Source organism: Magallana gigas, chromosome 8 (genome assembly GCF_963853765.1).
Source record: "Magallana gigas chromosome 8, xbMagGiga1.1, whole genome shotgun sequence".
Taxonomy (NCBI): domain Eukaryota; kingdom Metazoa; phylum Mollusca; class Bivalvia; order Ostreida; family Ostreidae; genus Magallana; species Magallana gigas.
The window spans coordinates 2,819,526-2,841,827 of record NC_088860.1 but is presented as its reverse complement, the minus strand read 5'-3'; the positions used below and the strand labels follow the sequence as shown (position 1 = coordinate 2,841,827).

The window sequence follows — 22,302 nt, the reverse complement described above, 5'->3', positions numbered from 1 at the left end:
TAATGAAAACAATTAAACAATTTGAATTTCTTCTCTCATAGCAAGCGTTTTTTTTTTTGGTTTTTTATTGGGTTTTTCATTTCACAACATATGTACATGTATAACATAATAATGAATTGAACATTTATATAAACATATTACATAATCTTTAGACTATTTCTACTTAATAGTACAGTTTTGTATATTTCATATGAAGTGAAGCATTAACTGCATTAACTGATTTTGCATTAACTGATTTTGAGAGAGAGAGAGAGAGAGAGAGAGAGAGAGAGAGAGAGAGATTATGCAGGTGGACTACAATACAAGTATAGACTATGCTATACTGAAAACAAATGAAATGATATGAGGGTTCACAACGATCAAAAAAACAAAAAACAGAAAAATTAAACTTATCTCTCTAACTACAATTTTTCACAGGTATTCTGACAGTGGCTTTCGTATTCCTTATAATTACATCTTTTCAACAGCAAATATTTTTCAGTTAAGATTCTTTCTGTTATGACCTTTTTCAAGGCATGTATATTTGGTGTCGGATTACTTTTATATTTACATGAAAAAATATATTGCTTCACAATAAGAGATATCAGGTTAAAAAATTTATAACTTTCTTTATTTTTATATTTTCCAAAAAGAACTGATTGAATATCAGATGTAATCGAGATTTCAAACTGTGTAAAAATCCACTCTTCAACATCACACCACAATTCTTTTACTATATTACATTCATAAAATAAATGACCAATACTTTCCTCATCTTTTTTACAAAAGGTGCAAACAGCAGATTCTGCTTTTTTTATATTAAAAAGATATTTATTTGTAGGGACAATCCTATGAAGTATTTGATATTGCAGCCAATGTAGTTTTGATTCCTGTGTACATTTAAAAGGGAGTTCAAAAATTCTATTTCAAGAAGTTTGTGAATAGTTGTAACCCTTTACTCTCCATTTTGATATCGATGTACATATTTCTCTTTTTTGTCTAATAGTATGTTGTACATGGGTTTACAACCTTTACAAGTATTAATAAACAATAGAATATGATTAGGGACAATTGGTCCATATTGTAATGTGTTCTGTAGGTTTGGTAAGTGTATATCTTGTGTATGCAGTCTGGTTGTAACTGCAGTTCTTAAACTTGCATACTCTATGAAATTTGTCTTTGGATTAATGTGTGTCAATTCATCAAAGTTTCTAAATGTTCCATCTATATTAAGCAGATCACTAACAAAAATAAATCCTTTCTTAACATAACTTTTGATAAATATTGATTTATTGTCTATGGTGATTTTGGAATTGTGCCATATATTATCATTTATAATTTGGGGTTTACTAAGTGGCGTTTGTTCAATTATTTTTAACCAGCTGAGGAGCACTTCTTTCCAAAAAGAATTTTCTAAATTTTTACATAGAAGGTACGAATAATCAGGATTATTATCCATATTTCAGAGATACTAATTTTCAAAATTGATTCTAAAAGCTTTACCCATTTTGTATCAGTTTTAATTAGTCTTCTCATCCAAGTAGCTTTGAGTGCTGTGATAAAATTTCCATTATGATAATCAACCATTTTGAGACCCCCATGATTATAATCTTGTATGATTGTACTTTTCTTTACTTTATGAACTTTACAGCCCCATAGGAAATGAAAAATATCATGTTCAAAAGTTTTTAGGTATTCAGTTTTTGGATTGGGTAATGCTAGTATCAAATGATTTAGCTTTGGTATTATTAGTGTCTTGATTATCGTAATTCGACCAATTGGTGTTAATTTTCTTAACTTCCACTGATTTATATGTCTCTCGAATTTGTCCAGGATAACCTTTATAATTTTTACCGCTAGCCGTCGATTTATGTTGACCGAAGACGAAATGTTCCGGAAAAAACGAACACGGAGGCATGATTTAATTAACGGTCAGTCAGAAAGAACCATCAGTTGTCATGGATGAAGAAGTCTCGATGTATCTGTGAAAATATATTTCCTTTTCCCCCAGGATTATTGATTCAGTTTATTGCATCATATTGCATTCTTTTCAGATCATTTTAGTTTTATGATCACATATAGATAATAGCTCAAGTTACAATCATCCATTATTTAAAAGAAATTTGAAGTTTCCAATATTGTTGAAGCATGTTTTATGAAATATTACCTTTTCAGAACAAATTTTATATGCATTATTCAGCTGCATATGTACTAAAGACCTCATCATTGGCATAAATTCTTTCCTACAGAATACTAAACAGTCAAGTAGCGACAATCGGCATCATGTCCTAAAGGTGTTAGGAAGTTGTGAAAGAGCGTCCCTGTCAGTTGGATAGGGACTTGTTCGTTTTATTTTTAAAGAGATACGATAAACTCTCAGGAGGAGAGGAACGTTTCTCCGATTTCCGAGTAAAGATTTCAAATTCGTAACTTGTGCTTACTCGACCTTTAAATCTGATCCTCTTTGTAATATTTACTCTTTCTTTTTATTGTTATTAGGTAATCTTTATGCTTATAAACTTACTATTTGTCTTAAAACAAAAGATAGATGACATACATAAACAAAAATATTTAAAACATAAATCCCTGAACGTTTCCTTTCCCTGTAGGCTATCAAATACAAACAATGCACGCAGTGCATAATATTGAGTCTACGAAGCTCCCCTTTCTAATGATAGTTTAGATATGGATAAAAAGGAAAAGATAATAATTTCACCAGAAGCAGAGAGGCATCATAAGCCAAAAATCAATAAGCCGTTGATAGCAGTTTTAATTCTAGGAAAACCTACCAAGGACAGGAGAGAGCATTTAAAGTACGGAAACCGAATTCATTTGGAATCTGAACACAATGACAAAATGACGCTTTTTCAACTAGTGCCTTACATCCGGGTCCTATTTCTCAGCATATGCTGGGGGACGGTCGGCGGGGCATATTTTCCAAATTTCGGTAAGTAGTTTAATATAAAAAAAATTTAAATGCAATTTTTAGGTTTTTCAAAAGTGTTTTTTCCAAAGACTTAAAATTTACAAAGTTGCAAAAAACCTTCAAAGACAGGAGTTGTTGCTTGGAGATTTTGCCGATAAGAATAAATATTTGAGCACCAGTTTGAAAACAAAAATCATAATTGCAGCAAATTGTTTCTGGTGATATTACAAAGTAACCAATTTTTGTTAGATTATTTTTCTAATTGAAATTATTTTGATTAAATTAATTCAAAGGATTTCGGAGTAGTTATCTGTCACTGTGTAGTTCAAAATATTAAATTGATTTTGTAGTTGATAAGAACTTTGTGAAAAATGATAAACTGTCTTAATATTTCAGTAAAAATACATGTATGTTACAAACCTAGTTATACCATGACAAAGTACAAATTCTAGACAAAGTAAACTTCAACGATTCATCTATATCTGAAGAAGTTCGACAAATTTTCCTTACAGTACGTTTAACTATAAGTCAGAGTCCCTTTATAAGTCGTTTTAATCAAAGGCACACAAATTTTGCACTTCTGTGTTAATCATTTTCATTGTAATTTGTCAGAAAAAAATGAAGCAAATATTCATATAAACTTTGTTTATTTATAATATACAAAGCCACCGTTAAAGCGATAATGGCGCAAATAGAGATAGTATAAATGTACTGGATGATCTATTGGAATTGCAAATCATAGCTTTCCTGAATAATCATTTTAACGATCAAAACGTTTTTGAAGGTGTGTTTAATAAGGCAAAGCAAACTTTATTGATTGATTGAATTTTTTAAAAGAGTTGATGAAAAAAGATAAATTTCAGTCAGTAGTACTTTTTATAAATATGTAGAATAAGGTTTTGGGATTTTCCTACCGATGGCCAATTCATCGCCGCCTTACCATATTCCCGAGACTCCTCTCGCATTTAATGCATTAGCTAAAAATCATTTTAAATAATGTATTACGGTGCCTTATAGATATACATAACATTTTTCGAATAATGCATATAGCAGTTATCAAAAATTAAAGAACGATTTTAGTGGTGTAGTGAATGGGATTGGGTTAAGACCCGAGGCTGTTTTAACTAGCATCAAAATTACCTTATCATGAGCTAGAGAAGTTGTTTATAGATGGGTTTAAAACCAGATGAAATGGATAGCACGATATTTATTATATTACTAGATGATACCCAGCGCAAGCGCGGGAATTAACACTTTACACATTATAATCATAAAATGCGTAAGATGTTGAACTATATTTTTGTTCCTTTTTGTTTATACTTTGTCCGATTTTTTTCCTTATCTTATTCAAAATTGAAATAAAAAACAAACTGACTGCTTTGTTGGATATTTCGAGGAGCGGGCAGGGATGAAAAATCAAAACTGAAATGGATAATATATACATTTATCTCATACGTGATGTGTATATTACCCGTGTGATAATTTTTGCTATATCAAACGGGTGATGCTTTATCAAATACTTCCGGTCCGAACTATTTTTTACACAACCCCTCGCTTCAACGCTTCAGTGACCTATTTTCTAAGATTTGCTAGTACTTTCAACATAACTATATCTACTACAAAAATTAATGTAAAATTGATTTTGTCAAAGATTTAAATTACAAATATGAAGGAAAACACATAACTGCGTAGCACAGGCGTCGACGTCGGAACCGGGGGCTATTGTGTGTGTGTGTGTGTGTGGGGGGGGGGGGGGTAGCCCGCCCCCCTTTTTTTCAAAGTTATTCATAACCGTTACACAAGACCCTTTTTTCTTGTTTGTCAAGATTTTTGATAAGTTTAGCCGACTTCCAATTTGCTTTTTGAAGTTTATAAAACTGCAAATTACGTTAACTATCAAGGAGTTCATCCTGACGACGCGATGAAAACAGAGCGCTTTGGTTGTGTTTATATACAAGAACTTACCGAAATAATGTTTCATAAGACTTTTATTCCACCACCAGTAAGTATCCTTATTCACTATTTTCAATTTCGAATCATAAGGCTAGCCTCGTGTTTGTTTTATTAAACATCAACAACTGTGTATGTAAACAAACTTGATTATTCAAGTCTTCTAATCGGAATTTCCATTTAATCAAGTGAATAAGCTCTAAGAAAAATTATTTAGAGCTAAAAAAATATTTTTAGGTTTATTTCAGTGAAACTTTACATTAAAACAGTTAGATTTATCTCAGGAATGACGTACTAAATTGTATTGCGCAAGGTCACAATAGCCGCATAACACAACGTTGCATCATCGTTTTTAATCTTTGAAAAAAAAAAATTCGGGTCACATAAGGGACTGTTTCAAAAGCTTCATGATATAAATCAAATTGTATGAGATAAATAGAACATCTATATTGTGTGATTTTATATTTGCTTTATCCAACTCGTTGAAATGGTTATATTCGCTCGGCAAGCCTCGCGAATATATACACCTTTTCAACTCGTTGGATAAAGCAAATATGAAATCACACAATATAGATATCCTCTATGTACGTGGCCTTTATCCTGTTTGTTGCAGCTGAATGAATTATTAACTTTCTGTATTAATGAAGGTCCGATCCAAGGTATCTGCCCGCGATGCATGATGAACTTGTCCTACACTTTTCGTTAATTAGTCAATCCGCGTTCTTGGAAACCCCGTTCTGGAAAGTTCTCAGGCAAATGTTTATCAAAACTAAGAGTGTCCACAAAAGAACAAAAATTGACTGATTTTATTTATTCAACATATGTCAAATATCAACTTCTATGTATGCTCTAAATAGGCTCACAGTAAATATATTCAATCTTTACGTAATCGTTCAGTATTATTTCATTGCAAGTATATATTTTGAAGCAAACTATCCCTGACTTGGATCCGCCAAAGCGTATCTACCACCTTACTCTCATTTTTGCTATTTCGGGCTTGTTTATAGAAAATAAGAGTAGGTTTCTAAATAGTTTCACAATAATAACTTATAAGTTAAAATTCAACAAGACTTAACGGACATCATCACGCATGTGTTGAAATACCAAAGGTGTTAGCAAGTACTCTGGTGCAGGCATTTTGTAGTTTATTTGCAAAATGCCTTAATTTATAAGTATAAATTATTTTAAATTTGTAAAACAAAAAACAGAGTCTTGTAATTGTTCTTGATTTTGAAACTTTTTGAAACTGCCTCCTCTATTTGTTTTCTCGCTGAATTTCTAATATTAAAGACACGCGTTATTGACTAGGGAGGCCAGGGAGTCGTCATTGTTTTATTAATATATCTTCTTTTAAGCAAAATTAAAGTTACGTGTGCATGTTAGCTGCATGTTTGTAGCTCTAAAGGAAAATCAGGGTTCTTAAAGCGTAGAGCTTCAGTTCTTCCTTTAAAAAAGCAACGTATGACAAACATGCAGAGAATTGATTGCGCTAGTTTTGGACTGACTAATATTCTTATTCCGACATATTATGTGGATTGGTTATTCCAGTGATGTTGTTATTCTAAGAAAGTCGCCAGTCAATTTACTTCTGATGTCATCGTCTTACTTGCCTCTCGACTTTCTTTCAAACATGCCAACTGACCTCAGAAAGTAAAAGACGTTAACTCAAGTGGATAACCACACAAGTTCACTTTGGGCAACTTGTAATGGTGTTCAAAGGGAATTTCGTAAGAAGGGTTAGGGTTAGGTTAAATTGGATAAGGAATTTTATGGTATTATTTATTATTTAAAGTAATAAGGTTAATTAGTCCAAAATGGTGCAGTGATCTGTAAAGAGTTTACCAGATGTGTACGGTAAAATGTAGCGTTACAGCATGTCAACCCGAATTTTCTCGTAGATTTACAGACCTTCGGCTAGCGTGTATATCATCTACAATAATTATAGAATAGGAACAGATTACAAGATAATGATTTTAGTTTTTGAATATTATGTTTTGAAATCTCAAACATGTTTTGGCAACGCCCCGTCTCTTTTTCCTGAATTTTTAATTAAAAAGATTCATTGTAGTACGGAATGTTTGCTGACGTGAGAAGGTTAAAGCACGGATTTCTTCTTTAAAACGAGAAAGAGTTTGTGATATTCATTACGTCTGAACATGTATATGGTGTGGTATTTATTCAATATTCGAACAGTTTGCAACGTGTTATCTTTACTTAAATCTTTCAATCTCCAATTTTTGGAGCAAGATTGAGATGATTTAAGCAATAATCATGCACTACTTAACTTTGTAAATAATTTGATTGCTAATGTTGAAAGTCAATCTTTATACTAATTAATTATGTATTCTGAAGGGCGGTTATGGTTCCATAAAATCAAATTATCGGACACCCGTGGTATAGGCTGGATATCGGATGTGTAGAATAACAATTACACTTATCAAATATATTAGTTTAGCGCAGGTTTGGTGTTTCTCAAAATTAATAATGTGAAATACTAACAAGAAGATTCATGTTCTCACTCTACACCTAAATGTAACAAGAAGTCCTTGTGAAGCAAATTTAATAATTGAAATGCGTTTTTTAAATTTGAAAAAAAAAATTAGAGCCAAATTGCACGATAAGCTTCGACTGAAAGTGAAATTGCTAAAAGTTGATTAAAAAATAAATAAAAAAACCCAAACTTCTAATTGGTTGGCAGTATCGATATTTTATAGATAATTGAACAGAACTTATCAGAGAAGGATAGATATAAAAGATAAAATGAATTTCCCTGTTGGTCGATAAGGCTATGAAGGGAGCAATCGTTACAGAAAAAATACTGGATGATAATATATTTATTTTCATATATATGGGCAGCGGAAAGGGCAAAAAATACATTTTTACATAATCAACGATAAACTAAATTCAGCAATCTAAGATAATATTATCAATGGCCATAGGTGCAAAACCAACAGTCTTCTTTGCACGGCTTGCTTTAAACGATGTCGAACAATATGTATATATATTTGAAAACGACATATTTTCCAAAAAAATACATTAACTTTATCGATTAATGCGTTACTTCCTCGTTCAGCAGCAAATGTTCACAATTTATGTTTATAATGTGAACAAAGTCGGTAACGTAGAAAAAATCAGCACACATAGAAAAAATATAACAATGACAAGCGTTTTGAAAATTATTTATCCCGACATCATTTATTTTCAAAACCATCGGAATAGGGGTATTACCTTTTCAAAAATTAATTTAAAAAATACCATGCAGTTAGTTTCGGTGATTATTCGGACATCCTGCGTAACCACTCGGCTATACTAGACACGATGAAGTTTGCTAAGATTTAAAACATCGTTTTTTAACTTCGGAGGTTTTTTTTCGAAGTTTAATCTTTAAAAATATGCCTCTTTGAAACAAAAATCGGATATGCCATGAAACCAGTCACATTTTTCAGTGAAACCATTTTACAATTTGTTTAATGCATGGGGGTCTTGAACGGGGGTGGGGTGGGTCGCGGGGAGGACCCCGCCCTTGAAAAATTCAAATTTCTTAAAATTTCCATGAAATTACCAAAATTTTGCCTCGGACCCACCTCCCCCCACCCCTTTGGCAAACTTCAGTATTCATCCCCCCCCCCCCCGAAATTTTTTTTTTGATCTGCGTATAAAAAATACATGCCCGGTGAGCTTAAATTTTATACAGTGGATGAAACAACCATAAAAAGAGGTTAAGACCAACCAATTTCTTTATTATTTCTTAAAAATCAAATTAGTTTTAAGAAAAATGAAAATTAATTTTTATTCATGTCTATGGATAAAAATCTGTCTATTCCTTTTGTGTTGGAGGCATTAATCAGCGAGGAGTAGCATCTACCTGGTACATTGAAACAAAGGTCTTTCAACTTTGATTTTAAAACGCTTGCTTCGTTTTTTGTAATTTCTTTTACTCTTAAATTAAAAGCATACTCTACTAATAATACATATAATACATTCGATTTTTCACACAAAACGGGGTTCAATGGTTGATATTATGATATCGATGTTAAAGGACAGATAAAAACTCTCTCTCTCTCTCTCTCTCTCTCTCTCTCTCCAAAACAAACGACAAGTTAACCAGGAAATGTGCATCGTCACAATGAACGCGGCATTTTTAAAAAAATAAAACTGGACCTCTTCCCCATTAAAACTTTTCAGCGAGAACCAGTTTACAACCTCATCATAAAGAGTTACGACTGCATATAAAGAAGTTACCACTCTATATAATGAAATGATCACATCATGTAAAGAACTGACCTCATAATATAATGACTCAACAATGGCATATTATAAAATTGTCACATCATATAAAAGATTTACAATTGCATGTAAAGCTTTCACCACAATACATAAAGGTTTTACCACCATACATAATGGTTTTAATACACCATAACATGATGTTAGTACTGCATATAATGAACTTATCACCTAATGTCAAGAAGTTGCACTGCATAAAAGGATTTTGCAACTGCACATGAAGAGTGTACCATATAACATAACGATTGAACAATAATTCATTATGAGTTTAGCTCTGTATGAAATGAGTTTATCATATCATATAAAGATTTCTTCATAAAGTATAATGAATAAACTACTGCACATAATGATCTTACGACATAAAGTAATGATGTTACCACTTCATATAAAGATTTTACCCCTGAATATAATGGCAAAATAAAGGTATATAATGATGTTACCACTGTAATTAATGATGTTAGCACTGCATGTAATGATGTTACCACTGCATATAATGATGTTAGCACTGCATATAATGATATAACTATTGCATAAAAAAATACCAGTTCAAATAATATGAAATTGACCTTAAGGCAGCTATGGCGTTCCATAGAAATAAATCAAACTTCGTTATAGAAAACATTGTACATGTATGCATTAATTAATGCATATTTTGATGATAAAAATTTATACAAAATGTTTACTTTAATACTTTCCGTTTCCGTCAGGCTAAGGCACATCTATATAGATAATTATAGCAAACCAAATTTTCACGCCTCTATTCACGTAATGTCAGTCATTCGTTGCATTTCGTATCACTTTAATTTTACTGGGTTGATGTAATGCAAACTATACAACTTGACATCTTTGTCAATTTTGTATTTACTGTCATCCGGTAAATTAAAAATTTACCAAATAAAAAAAAAGATTGGAATAGAAATAAAATTGTTAACGATAAGGTTTGATTTAGTTTGACTTTTGCTATAAGAATTTTAATTTTTTGATTAAAATATTAATTTTATAAGACTGGTAAAAATCGTAGTTAAATAGTGGATGCAGGGGAGGGGGGGGGGGGGGGGTAATGTAAAGTTCAAGCAGATAGTTTATGTAATTAAATAATGATCCCCAAAATAGAGCTATGCTAACTATATAATATTATACATTTGTAATTACATTAACATTCCCGCATTTTTCATAATAAAATACAGGTAATTCTCAAGTGAATGACAGGCTATAATTGTTACCACAAGACAATTCACACCTCTTGTGCTGAACGATATAAAACGACATGGCTTCATAAAATTAATAAATAAAAATCCTAATCAAGCAAGCACGCTGTCTTGGCCGTGCATGCATAAAAGCAAGTACTGTTTTGGTGGTTTTTTAAAACATATTTCAATTCTTGTATAGGTAATAATTAATTTCAGAGGAATAATAATACGAGAAAAGTATCTTAATACAGTAAGATGTTTCGCTCCGAGACAGTTGCGAAACATCTCAGGGCGAAACAGGATAGGTGCGAACCATCCCGGATTCCAATAATCGATGACGCATATTGCTTCCCAAAAAACGCCATCTGGCGTTTATTTGTGCGTCCGCTTGTTTCATGTTGATGTATGTTCGTTTTACATTTTTGTCTGTTGGTCTTACTTTTTGTGTTTGATTTGTATTTAGATATCTTTGGTTGATTTTATGTACATTTATTTTGCAAAGAAGACTGTTGGTTTTGCACTTATGGTCATTGATAATATTATTTTAGATTGCTGAATTTAGTTTATCGTTGATTTTGTAAAATTGTATTTTTTGCCCTTTCCGCTGCCCATACATATACCCCTCCCGAATATAAACGATTGAAGCAAATTAATCATCAGGAGACGATATTGTAGCTCTATAATTGGACAACTTCCAGCGTGTATCTAGCCAAAGTTCTTATCGTCTTATGAAGTATTAGGATAGTTCACCCTTAATCAGGAATACATCTCCCGCTACCACACAATCATTCGTACCCCTAGAGACTCTTACTTTATATCTGTAGTGTTCATGCACATTTCTCTCAGCGTCTCTCCGCATGCCCTCTGTGCACTGCTTGTGGCTGAGCCGCTCATTGTTTCTGTTTCTTCAGATCTAATCTTTAATATGCAATTTACACAGAATTGGTGACCATAACATTTTGGCTATATTTCGCGGTTATGCCAATAACATGTTAAATTAAGTTGTATTTTACACCGATTTTGAGCTTGGCGGGACATGAAATCTTATCGTTTATAAATCAATTGTTTGTTCGGTTGTGGTTGTTGGCATTTTTTTTTGGTAAGTTGATAACTGAGGTTACTTTGGTATTCTACAGTAAACTTGTAAAAGCGGTTACCTAAGAGATCAATGTTGTTAACAATCTATAAAAAAAAACCCACTTATATCTTTAAATATTTTTATTTTTTTTTTATTTTTTTTTTATTGGGTTTTTCATTTCACAACATATGTACATATGTAACATGATAATGATTGTAACATTTATATAAACATATTACATAGTCTTTATACTATTTCTACTTAATAGTACAGTTTTGTATATTTCATATGAAATGAAGCTGATTTTGAGAGAGAGAGAGAGAGAGAGAGTGAGAGAGAGAGAGAGAGAGAGATTATGCAGGTGGATTACAATACAAGTATAGACTATGCTATACTGAAAACAAATGAAATGATATGAGGGTTCACATCGATCAAAAAAACAAAAAACAGAAAAATTAAACTTATCTCTATAACTACAATTTTTCACAGATATTCTGCCAGTGGCTTTCGTATTCCTTATAATTACATCTTTTCAACAGCAAATATTTTTCAGTTAAGATTCTTTCTGTTATGACCTTTTTCAAGGCATGTATATTTGGTGTCGGATTACTTTTATATTTACATGAAAAAATATATTGCTTCACAATAAGAGCTATCAGGTTAAAAAATTTATAACTTTCTTTATTTTTGTATTTTCCAAAAAGAACTGATTGAATATTAGATGTAATCGAGATTTCAAACTGTGTAAAAATCCACTCTTCAACATCACACCACAATTCTTTTACTATATTACATTCATAAAATAAATGACCAATACTTTCTTCATCTTTTTTACAAAAGGTGCAAACAGCAGATTCTGCTTTTTTTTTATATTAAAAAGATATTTATTTGTAGGGACAATCCTATGAAGTATTTGAAATTGCAGCCAATGTAGTTTTGATTCCTGTGTACACTTAAAAGGGAGTTCAAAAATTCTACTCCAAGAAGTTTGTAAATAGTTATAACCCTTTTCTCTCCATTTTGATATCGATGTACATATTTCTCTTTTTTTGTCTAATAGTATGTTGTACATGGGTTTACAACCTTTACAAGTATTAATAAACAATAGAATATGATTAGGGACAATTGGTCCATATTGTAATGTGTTCTGTAGGTTTGGTAAGTGTATATCTTGTGTATGCAGTCTGGTTGTAACTGCAGTTCTTAAACTTGCATACTCTATGAAATTTGTCTTTGGATTAATATGTTTCAATTCATCAAAGTTTCTAAATGTTCCATCTATATTAAGCAGATCACTAACAAAAATAAATCCTTTATTAACATAACTTTTGATAAATATTGATTTATTGTCTATGGTGATTTTGGGATTGTGCCACATATTATCATTTATAATTTGGGGTCTACTAAGTGGCGTTTGTTCAATTATTTTTAACCAGCTGAGGAGCACTTCTTTCCAAAAAGAATTTTCTAATTTTTTACATAGAAGGTACGAATAATCAGGACCATTGTCCATATTTCAGAGATACTAATTTTCAAAATTGATTCTAAAAGCTTTACCCATTTTGTTTAATAAAAAATCTTTAAATAAATATTTTTATTCCTGCGATTGCGATTGAATCACAGTAAGGGCGTTGGCAACAAAGTGTTCCGAATTAAACCCGAACTTACATTTTTCAATTTTTTATATAGAATTGCTAAATTGCCGTTACCTTGCTTATTATTTTTACAATTGGGAGTAATTTTCCGTGACACAAACGCTTATATGTTGAAACGCTTATATTATGGTAAAGTTAATATAAAGGCACACTAACTAATAAACACAAACCAAGGCTAACTAGTAATGCTTTTAATTATGTTAAAGCCTTTAAGGTAACAAAATTACGGACGGTAAATCTAACATAGTAAATAGCCTTTTTAGGTACACGATTTAGCTATTTATTAAATTTTAAGTTGGATTTCATATGAAACAATCTATTTCGATTTATTTCTTTTTACAATAAAATCAATATTGTAAATTAATGCAAAACTATATTTTTGGATTTTTCAATAAAGAGGTAAAGATATGTCTTTTGTTGCAGTTGCCTATTTATATTTAGACAAATATGAATTCATTAAAGAACTTATAGGAAATATCGTATCAAAACCAGAAAAGTTGACAGTTTCTTTATCCAATAAAACGTTTTTTTAAATAATCTTTTTACCTATTCATATTGAGAAATGTTAACTTAAATTATAGTGTATATTGTGCTACATATATATATATATATATATATATATATATATATATATATATATATATATATATATATATATATATATATATATATATATATATATATATATATAGTTTTTCAATGTTTATACAGGGTTTGTTGGATGCTATCTGTACGACGGGTACATGAAGATGTTTTCAAATTTTATTCTAACTGAAGTGAACGTCTCTAATGGAAGCAATCCTGAACTCATTCTTTGTTTTAAAGAATGTATGAACAACCATACGTACGCTGGACTGAAACCTACACCAAATGTTTGTATACTCTTTTGTAACTATAAAGTATATCAAACCAATAGTTAAACAATATTTTCTGTCGCACTCAAAGTATTTGACCTTGTAAAGATATATTACCAGCAGGATACAAGCTCTAAAGCGTTTGATTTGGTCTGTTTGGTAATAATTTAGCTTAATTCTATTGAATTTTCAAATTAAAAAAACAAACAAACCATTTTTGGCTAAACAACCTAGTGTTATTAACATTACATCATTTTCTAGTTACTGTAGATTCCTAATTAAACGCGATCGAGGAATTAATATCTGCGTAAAATCGCGAGAAACACCATTCGCGGATTTTAAAATCTCGCCATTATTATCTGAGAGTTCAGAACTATAAGAAATAAGGGGAAAAATTCCACGTTCGCAATTTTATATTCTCGTGATTTGATACAAACAAGCGGGATCGCGGAATTAAGTACTCGCATAATATAGGGAATTAACAGTAGTAAAATAATATAACTGTCTCGAAATAAGCCCTCACGGTAAAGATTCTGTGGCAAGCTTAATTCATTGATTAATTAATTGATAAAAAATTTCACAAAAACAGACCAATATAGACTTTTAATTATTTTATATAATTTTATGATTTTTTGTCATTTTTTCGACAGAAACCAGGAAACTTGTTATGAATGCTAACATTATATTTTTTAACCATTTTCCCCCTTTTGATGTCATACACGTTATCTCTAAATATATGTCAAAGACAGCTCAATAACCTTTTAAATATGTTTTTATAAAAAACAATTTTAGAAAAATAAAAAAAAAATGTAGATATTGTTTTAAATCTATGGATAACATCTTCATTTTTATTTACACTTGTTACTGTCGTTCTGCTCCAATATGATGGGATCAAAGACCTGAATATGTTTTTTTGTTTGCAGGATGACAATTACTATCAATGTTTTTGTGGAGATGATTATAACCAAACCTTTGCAGTGGACGAGGCCATGTGCACCCACAAAAATCACACACTTATGAAGATCTATAACACAGGTATTGATTGGTTGTCTTTTACCTCTTGCTAAGATCTGTAACACAGGTATTGATTGGTTGTCTGTTACCTCTTGCTTAGATCTGTAACACAGGTATTGATTGGTTGTCTGTTACCTCTTGCTTAGATCTGTAACACAGGTATTGATTGGTTGTCTGTTACCTCTTGCTAAGATCTATAACACAGGTATTGATTGGTTGTCTGTTACCTCTTGCTAAGATCTATAACACAGGTATTGATTGGTTGTCTGTTACCTCTTGCTAAGATCTATAACACAGGTATTGATTGGTTGTCTGTTACCTCTTGCTAAGATCTATAACACAGGTATTGATTGGTTTTCTGTTACCTCTTGCTAAGATCTATAACACAGGTATTGATTGGTTGTCTGTTACCTCTTGCTAAGATCTATAACACAGGTATTGATTGGTTGTCTGTTACCTCTTGCTAAGATCTATAACACAGGTATTGATTGGTTGTCTGTTACCTCTTGCTAAGATCTATAACACAGGTATTGATTGGTTTTCTGTTACCTCTTGCTAAGATCTATAACACAGGTATTGATTGGTTGTCATTTACCTCTTGCTTGTTTACGCTTTTTGAGCACCAATGTTGTTTTTTAAAAGTGTTGATCAATGATTAATTAGAGTTTCTGTACTAAAAAAGAACCTTTTGAAAGCAAGAATTGTGTATTTGAAGCTTTTTCATGAAATGTAATATTGAAATAAATGATGATCTACAATAAATATGAGTTAAATCATACACAAATTATATAATGGAATGACATTTTTTAAGTTCTTTTAATCTCATAACATTCTCACCTAAAGTTAAAATTTGGAATATACATGTTCTTACAATTTCATAGACAAAAGCACAATTATCAATACTTGCTTTTTTGAAAAGAAAGGGAAATATCTTGAACGACTTAAGACTGAAATATAACTACATTCTGCTGTTTATCTTTATGTTTAATTGTATACATTTTTGAACCTGTTACAGATTATGACATTAAGCCTCTTCTGTCTGTTCCCGGAAGCCAGACAAATATATTCGAAATCTGGAACGCGACTAAAAGATATAAGGCTTTGTTTGTGAATGACGTCATGAGAAATCCCGCTATCGATTGGTGGAAAGACAAACGACTCTATCATACACCAGAATATGTGAGATTTTAATGCAGGTTAAATGGTCATCATGTTTATTGGCAAAGTCATCCAAGTGTTGGAATAAAAGTTTGAGATTTGGTATTCAAGTATAAACGGCTAATACATTTTACCAAAGAACACATTGTAATCTTATGTTTTTATAGATTAGAAATCTTTACCAAAAAGTTACTTTTGACTTTTGATGTTAATTATTAATGGATATTAAATACAATTTCAACCCTTATTTTTAAGAATGAAAAATGAATATAATTATATTCATTTCTTGTTCATGTATTTAGTTGACGTTTTAGAATTACGGATTTAAATAGATACCATCATTTTTACTTTAAACTACATATATATATATATATATATATATATATTTTCCTAGTGATAACGTATGAGCACACATCATGTAAATAGACCTTTCATTATATCATTCAATCTAGTATTTTGATGATTTTACTGTTGTTTTAATGTTTTTTCATATAAAAGTACACTTACTTAATCTTAAGTTTGCAAAGGTAAACTTTTTTTGTGATTATCTGAAACATATCACAGTGCTACGACACTTATGCATGAGGAGAGAATGATGATGTTTGAACATGCATGTCAAAATAATATTTCAATGTATTATCTTTCATATTTAGTTGCTATTGTTTAAATAAATACGTATTTAACAACTTGAATATTTGTAATTGAATGGTTTGTTATTTCATACATAATTTTAACCCCTCCAAATAAAATCACTGATTTATGTTTATCCATAATATATTGTGACACTTGCTAATTTGTATCTAGGAGATCAGAATTTCTTTTGTCCTAGCTAAAGCTCTGAACAGCTTCAACAATTCTATATTAATACTTAATTTACGCTGATTGACATAACTGTGAATAAATTTTCGTGCATACATGTCCTTTATTAATTAATCCAATAATCAATTTAGCAAAAGTTACTTATACATTAACAGTTAATTAGTTTTTGTTTGTAGGTTAAAGTATCAGCTATGAACAAGCATGGCCAGGAACTTTGGGCGATCGAGTTTTTCACCAATGAATCTTCGGCAGAATTAATTGATTGGCTGAACCCCGAAAACGCACTTAATCGGACAATATCGAATTCGACTAATATTCTCGTAGATAAAGGGTGAGAAACACTTTATACATTTTTTTAGTCTACAAAAAAGTTGAATTTGTTGTTTTTCATTATAAACATGTTATATTAATTTTTCTAAATGATTGTGTAACTGTCAATTTTATCATTTACAGGCAAATAGTTATCCAATCAAAAAACGAATCGACGAATAAATATTACTTCGTACATGGACCCATTAGAAGAAATGATTCACGAGTGACTGTTGTTACCAGAGACGGAACCCCTCAGTCAGGTAAATATACCATGTCCATTCGTTCACTGAAAAAACAGAGATCAATGAAATATTTACACCCTCTACATGTCTATACTTTATGACATAAAACAAATTAGTATATGATACACCATATGTGAACAATAAACCTCCATCGAGTAAATGATACAGGGGTTAAGCATTTGAACACGTCTACGGGAACGTGCGGAGCAACAAGTATGTTTTACTGTACCAAAATGTTGGTTATAAACTACGTGTAAGCAAACGTGTAAATGATTAGATTTAACAATTTTAACATGTTCAGTTTACTCTCACTGTTTATGAAATAATTTTATGAATTTGAGGAAACCAAACGTACAGTTGTTTGCCTAACATAAAACAACGTCTAATATTAAAAAAATTCTGTATTTCTTTTTAAAAATGCTACAAGTATTCACCTCCGTGTTCTTTTGATTCTACTTGGTTTTTTTTGTTTTGTTTTTTTTTTTTACATCGGAACGTACTTGTACACGTTCAAATGCTTCGCGGATTGTAAAGCGTAAACTGCCCCAATCCCGGTTATACTCTTATACGTTGGGTAGACATGGAGTTCATTAGAATTTTCTTAAATAACTAGCCGTAACAGTTGTTTATTTTGCTCTGGTTATCTTATCGTTATGTAAAGTTACTCGTCGGTACCATAAGTATCATGTAATAACTATTTGGTATAAACGTATTCGACGTATTTATACCTTTTCCTGCCGTTTATGCAATTGCATTTCTTAATGTCTTATTTTCAATGGGCGTTTTTTTAACTGCTTATTTTTATTCTCAAGGAACTTTTTTTTATATAAACATAGTCATATGATGTGTAAATGAGTCATGTCTAATCAATCCATGTTTTTCACATTGTTTGTTATAAGATTAATTAATTCTTTTTATCTTGATTCATTACAAAAAAGCATCAATCACTAATTGATAAACTTTAGCGCTTTCATTTAATTTCTTTAGACTTTTTAGATCCATGAAAATGATGCCGTAATTATATTATAATTTTAACGGATGTTTAACGTACGTGTTTGTCTGTATGTGTGTGTGTGTTTTGTTATAGCTCCTGCTGTATATGTTTTATAGACTTCCTTGTTGTATCGTTGATCATAATTATGTATGCATATCAAACCCTAAAACAGATAATTGTAAATGACAATATTTTGAACGAATTAAAAATTCTTTTTAGATCAAACTTTTGGTTTGGAAAGAGCTGCACTTGATGAAATAAATTCAAGTGAGGTAAATATATTGACTTTTACTATTAAGTTCACGAGAACTAATGGAGTTGATCAAAATGAGTTAAATTCGTCGGTTGTTGTCTTTACGTCTTTAATTTGCATTTTGCTCATTTCAATAAACAATTTGTCTATCTCGAACGAAGGGTTGTTAAGGTTTTTCAGAAAAAGAGAGAAATTACTGACAGAAAAAATGAACAAAAGTACTGTTTGCTTATTGATGCTTATCCTTTTTAATAAAACATTTTATGGACTAAGGATTAGAAAAGGTCACAATTTAGAACAAAGATTGAAATCTTTTAAAATTGGTACGAAAAATAATTTTCAAGCAAGTTTGCATTTATTTAAAAGAAAAATAAAATAAAATGGGTTTGTATTTTTTTCTCGGGAAACAGAAAAAAAATGAATTTAAAAGGATTAATATGGAAGAAAACTAGAAGTTTACTTAAACAATAAAATGCTTTCTTTGGTGATTCATTTGGAATATGAAGGAATGCGGGTTATGTAAATGTTTCCTGCAATGATCGCTACCTTCATAACCCGCATGAATCATCAAAGAAAGCATTTTATTATTCATATTAACATCTTTTTTTAACTAATTAATAAAATGATTATGAAAAGTTAGTAAAATTCACTAAATTACTGTTAATGTACAAAATTACGTTAGCTAAAAGAAACAGCCAAATCGTCTCCTGCGAGACTTTGAGTCTGGCATCGTCATGATTATTTCGTGCAGTCCGGGATTTTACTAAGGTCGCTGTAAGTTCAGACCAATCGATAAACAGGGCGTGTCAATTTCAGTCCTGTCACTTTCAGCCGCTGTAGATTTCGACCAATCGATAAACAGGGCGTGTAGATTTCAGTCTGGCTGTTTCTATAGAGCTATGAATTAACTGTAAGTTTCCGTAAGAAATAGAGGAAATTATGCTTGGTAGATGTAAATATAATTCATAGATTTCATGGTACATGTGTAAGAAAAGGGACAATGTTAGTAGTGTTTCTGCTTAATATGAAGATTATGACTGACAAAACGGATAAAAATGCAATTAGATACAAATAAATGTTTTTTAACGACTGACAAGAATAGTTTTAAAAATTGAATAAAACATTTTTGTGCATTTGAAATTGATTTAAAGTAAATATCCTTTGATTCAGAAGCATTTTTGAGAAATGTTGCTCTGCTGAGTGATGTGGCCTTAGGAATCTTGTTTTGTTTGAGTTCGAAGTATGCAGTTGTTTGGTCCGAAAAATAATCATAAAATGCACCTTTGTAATATTCATTTCCGGCAATACTTTTAATTTTATAAAGGAGCTTTAAAAAATATTAGCTTATGATCTTTTCCCTGATCGTAACGCGATTTTATATTGCAAAATAAAAAAGTTTTACTCTCTTCAGTTCATAAACTTTTGAAATTATAATTTATTGTATTTACACAATGTATTTGGTTATTGCTCTTTCCCCCCATTTTTTTTTTTAGCTCAGAACTGGCGCTCGTTATATTTGTGTTGTGGAAGTGACATTGGCAATACTAATAAACATAACAAAGGACTGCGATGGTGTAAGTAAGCTTACAATTATGATTGCAAAGATCATTATCATAAAGGAAATTTGAATGAGAGAGATTTGAATAATAATTTAAAAAAATATGAACTGTTTGAAAAAAATGGTACATGATATACCGTTTTATTTGTTATAAGTAAGTTCTATGTTAATCTATGTTAATATATTATTAGTAAAAGTGCGAAGTACGTTCTGAATCTCAAAAGTTAACAAAAAAGATCCAAGAAAGATCTACAATTCAGAATATATACATGGTTAAAATGATTAACATATTTTTGGGAAACACATGAAAAACTGTTTTATGTAATTGAAAACTCCGGTGTAGAATCGTCATCATCCGAAGGGGATGAATATGCAACCAAAGTACCGAAGAACTGACGGGAGTTGATTTTATCGATGTTTATTTATTTAAAATTCAATGATATGTTATTTTGCATGACAAGTGCAGGTAGTTTGTAATCTGTATTTGAATTACGCACATTCTTATAATATGAATTTTCGGATTTTTTCGATACAAGAATGTTGATAAAACCCCATATGAATTATGTTAAGTAATATTTAAAGATATAATTAATTTAATTCAATCAAACTATGTATCAGTGATAGATATATTTCTGGAAAATTTATGGATCCAAGCAATATTGAACTCTCGTCTCGTTCAACCAAACGCTCTGCTGCTCCGACAAGCAAGAGAGACTCTCTGCTTGTCGGAGATCTACGGAAACAGCCGAGCGTTTTGTTGAACGAGACTATATTGGACTCTGGCGTAAGAATACATACGACTACAAAAAATATCTAAATTGTTCGTACCATTTAAAATCTGGCTATTTTCAAAGTATTTATAAATAAGTTTCCTTGAAAAAAAAGCTTTAGCGTACATTATTTCGAATTTATCAACTATTTTCAAGAACTAAGTCTTGTCAGCGGCAATGATTTGTGCTTTGGTCCAAACACTGTTTCACTTTCGGTTTTTCGGAGTTACTGCATAGGAGAGTTGATTAAAATCAACTCCCCCAAAATAGAAACTGAAGTTGACATGAATACATATGAATTCGGTCGCCATTTTTTTTCAACCGCTTTTCAGCTGCTTCTGAAATGTATTCAATGATTGAGAAAGTTACGGTCGGTCGCTTTCCGATCAAGTCAATCAGGTTACATTAGTGCACTGGTTGTTATATTTCCTTCTAAACGCCTTTCAACAATTCTTTACGTCCAATGTAAATTGATGGGTGAGTAAAATACCTGATTGCGGTAAAGCATGCATGTATGGAGTGATTAAGGAAAAGCGTAACAACTTACTGTGGTTTCATATATATCAATGGTATCAATTTTCGTGTATAAAGTGAAAATCACATGTTAAAGGATACGTAAATTCGTGGCCAATGATCCTTTCGATACAAATTGATAGTAGAAATTTCACTTCAATGAACATTTTAATTTCATGGATAAACTTAAAAACGAAATCCACGAAAATTGATATTCAACGAATATTGATGATAAACTTAAAAACGAAATCCACGAAAATTGATATTCAACGAATATTGATGAAACCACAGTACATGGCTGTAGCCGGAGATGACGGGGAATTTTGCGTGTTTAAAACTTTATGTCAATTTTTAAGAACCCTTAATATATAGAGGATATCAATATTGTGTGAATTTATATTTGCTTTATCCAACGAGTTGAAATGGTGTATATATTCGCGAGGCTTGCCGAGCGAATATAACCAGTTCAACGAGTTGGATAAAGCAAATATAAAATCACACAATTATAGATGTTCTATTTATCTCATACAATTTGATTTATATTCTGAAGCCTTTGAGACAGTCCCTTATATGACCCGAATTTAAGTAATTGATTTTTTATCAAAGATTAAAAACGATGATGCAACGTTGTGTTATGCGGCTATTGTGACCTTGCGCAATACAATTTAGTACGTCATTCCTGAGATAAATCTAACTGTTTTAATGTAAAGTTTCACTGAAATAAACCTTGAAATGATTTTTTAGCTCTAAATA

The 22,302-nt window shown here is 30.9% G+C and overlaps 1 protein-coding gene across 1 annotated transcript in view; it reads left to right on the top strand.

Moving 5' to 3' along the window:
- Window positions 1–2,306: 2,306 nt before the first annotated feature.
- Window positions 2,307–22,302, top strand: part of LOC105319869 (uncharacterized) — a 31,098-nt gene continuing 11,102 nt past the window's right edge. Inside the window, exons 1-8 of the mRNA XM_066068781.1 lie at window positions 2,307–2,926; window positions 13,774–13,934; window positions 14,840–14,951; window positions 15,946–16,109; window positions 17,084–17,238; window positions 17,361–17,479; window positions 18,675–18,727; window positions 20,202–20,282. Coding sequence (XP_065924853.1) covers window positions 2,665–2,926; window positions 13,774–13,934; window positions 14,840–14,951; window positions 15,946–16,109; window positions 17,084–17,238; window positions 17,361–17,479; window positions 18,675–18,727; window positions 20,202–20,282 — 1,107 coding nt within the window. The 5' untranslated portion in view covers window positions 2,307–2,664. The remainder of the gene's footprint in view (window positions 2,927–13,773; window positions 13,935–14,839; window positions 14,952–15,945; window positions 16,110–17,083; window positions 17,239–17,360; window positions 17,480–18,674; window positions 18,728–20,201; window positions 20,283–22,302) is intronic.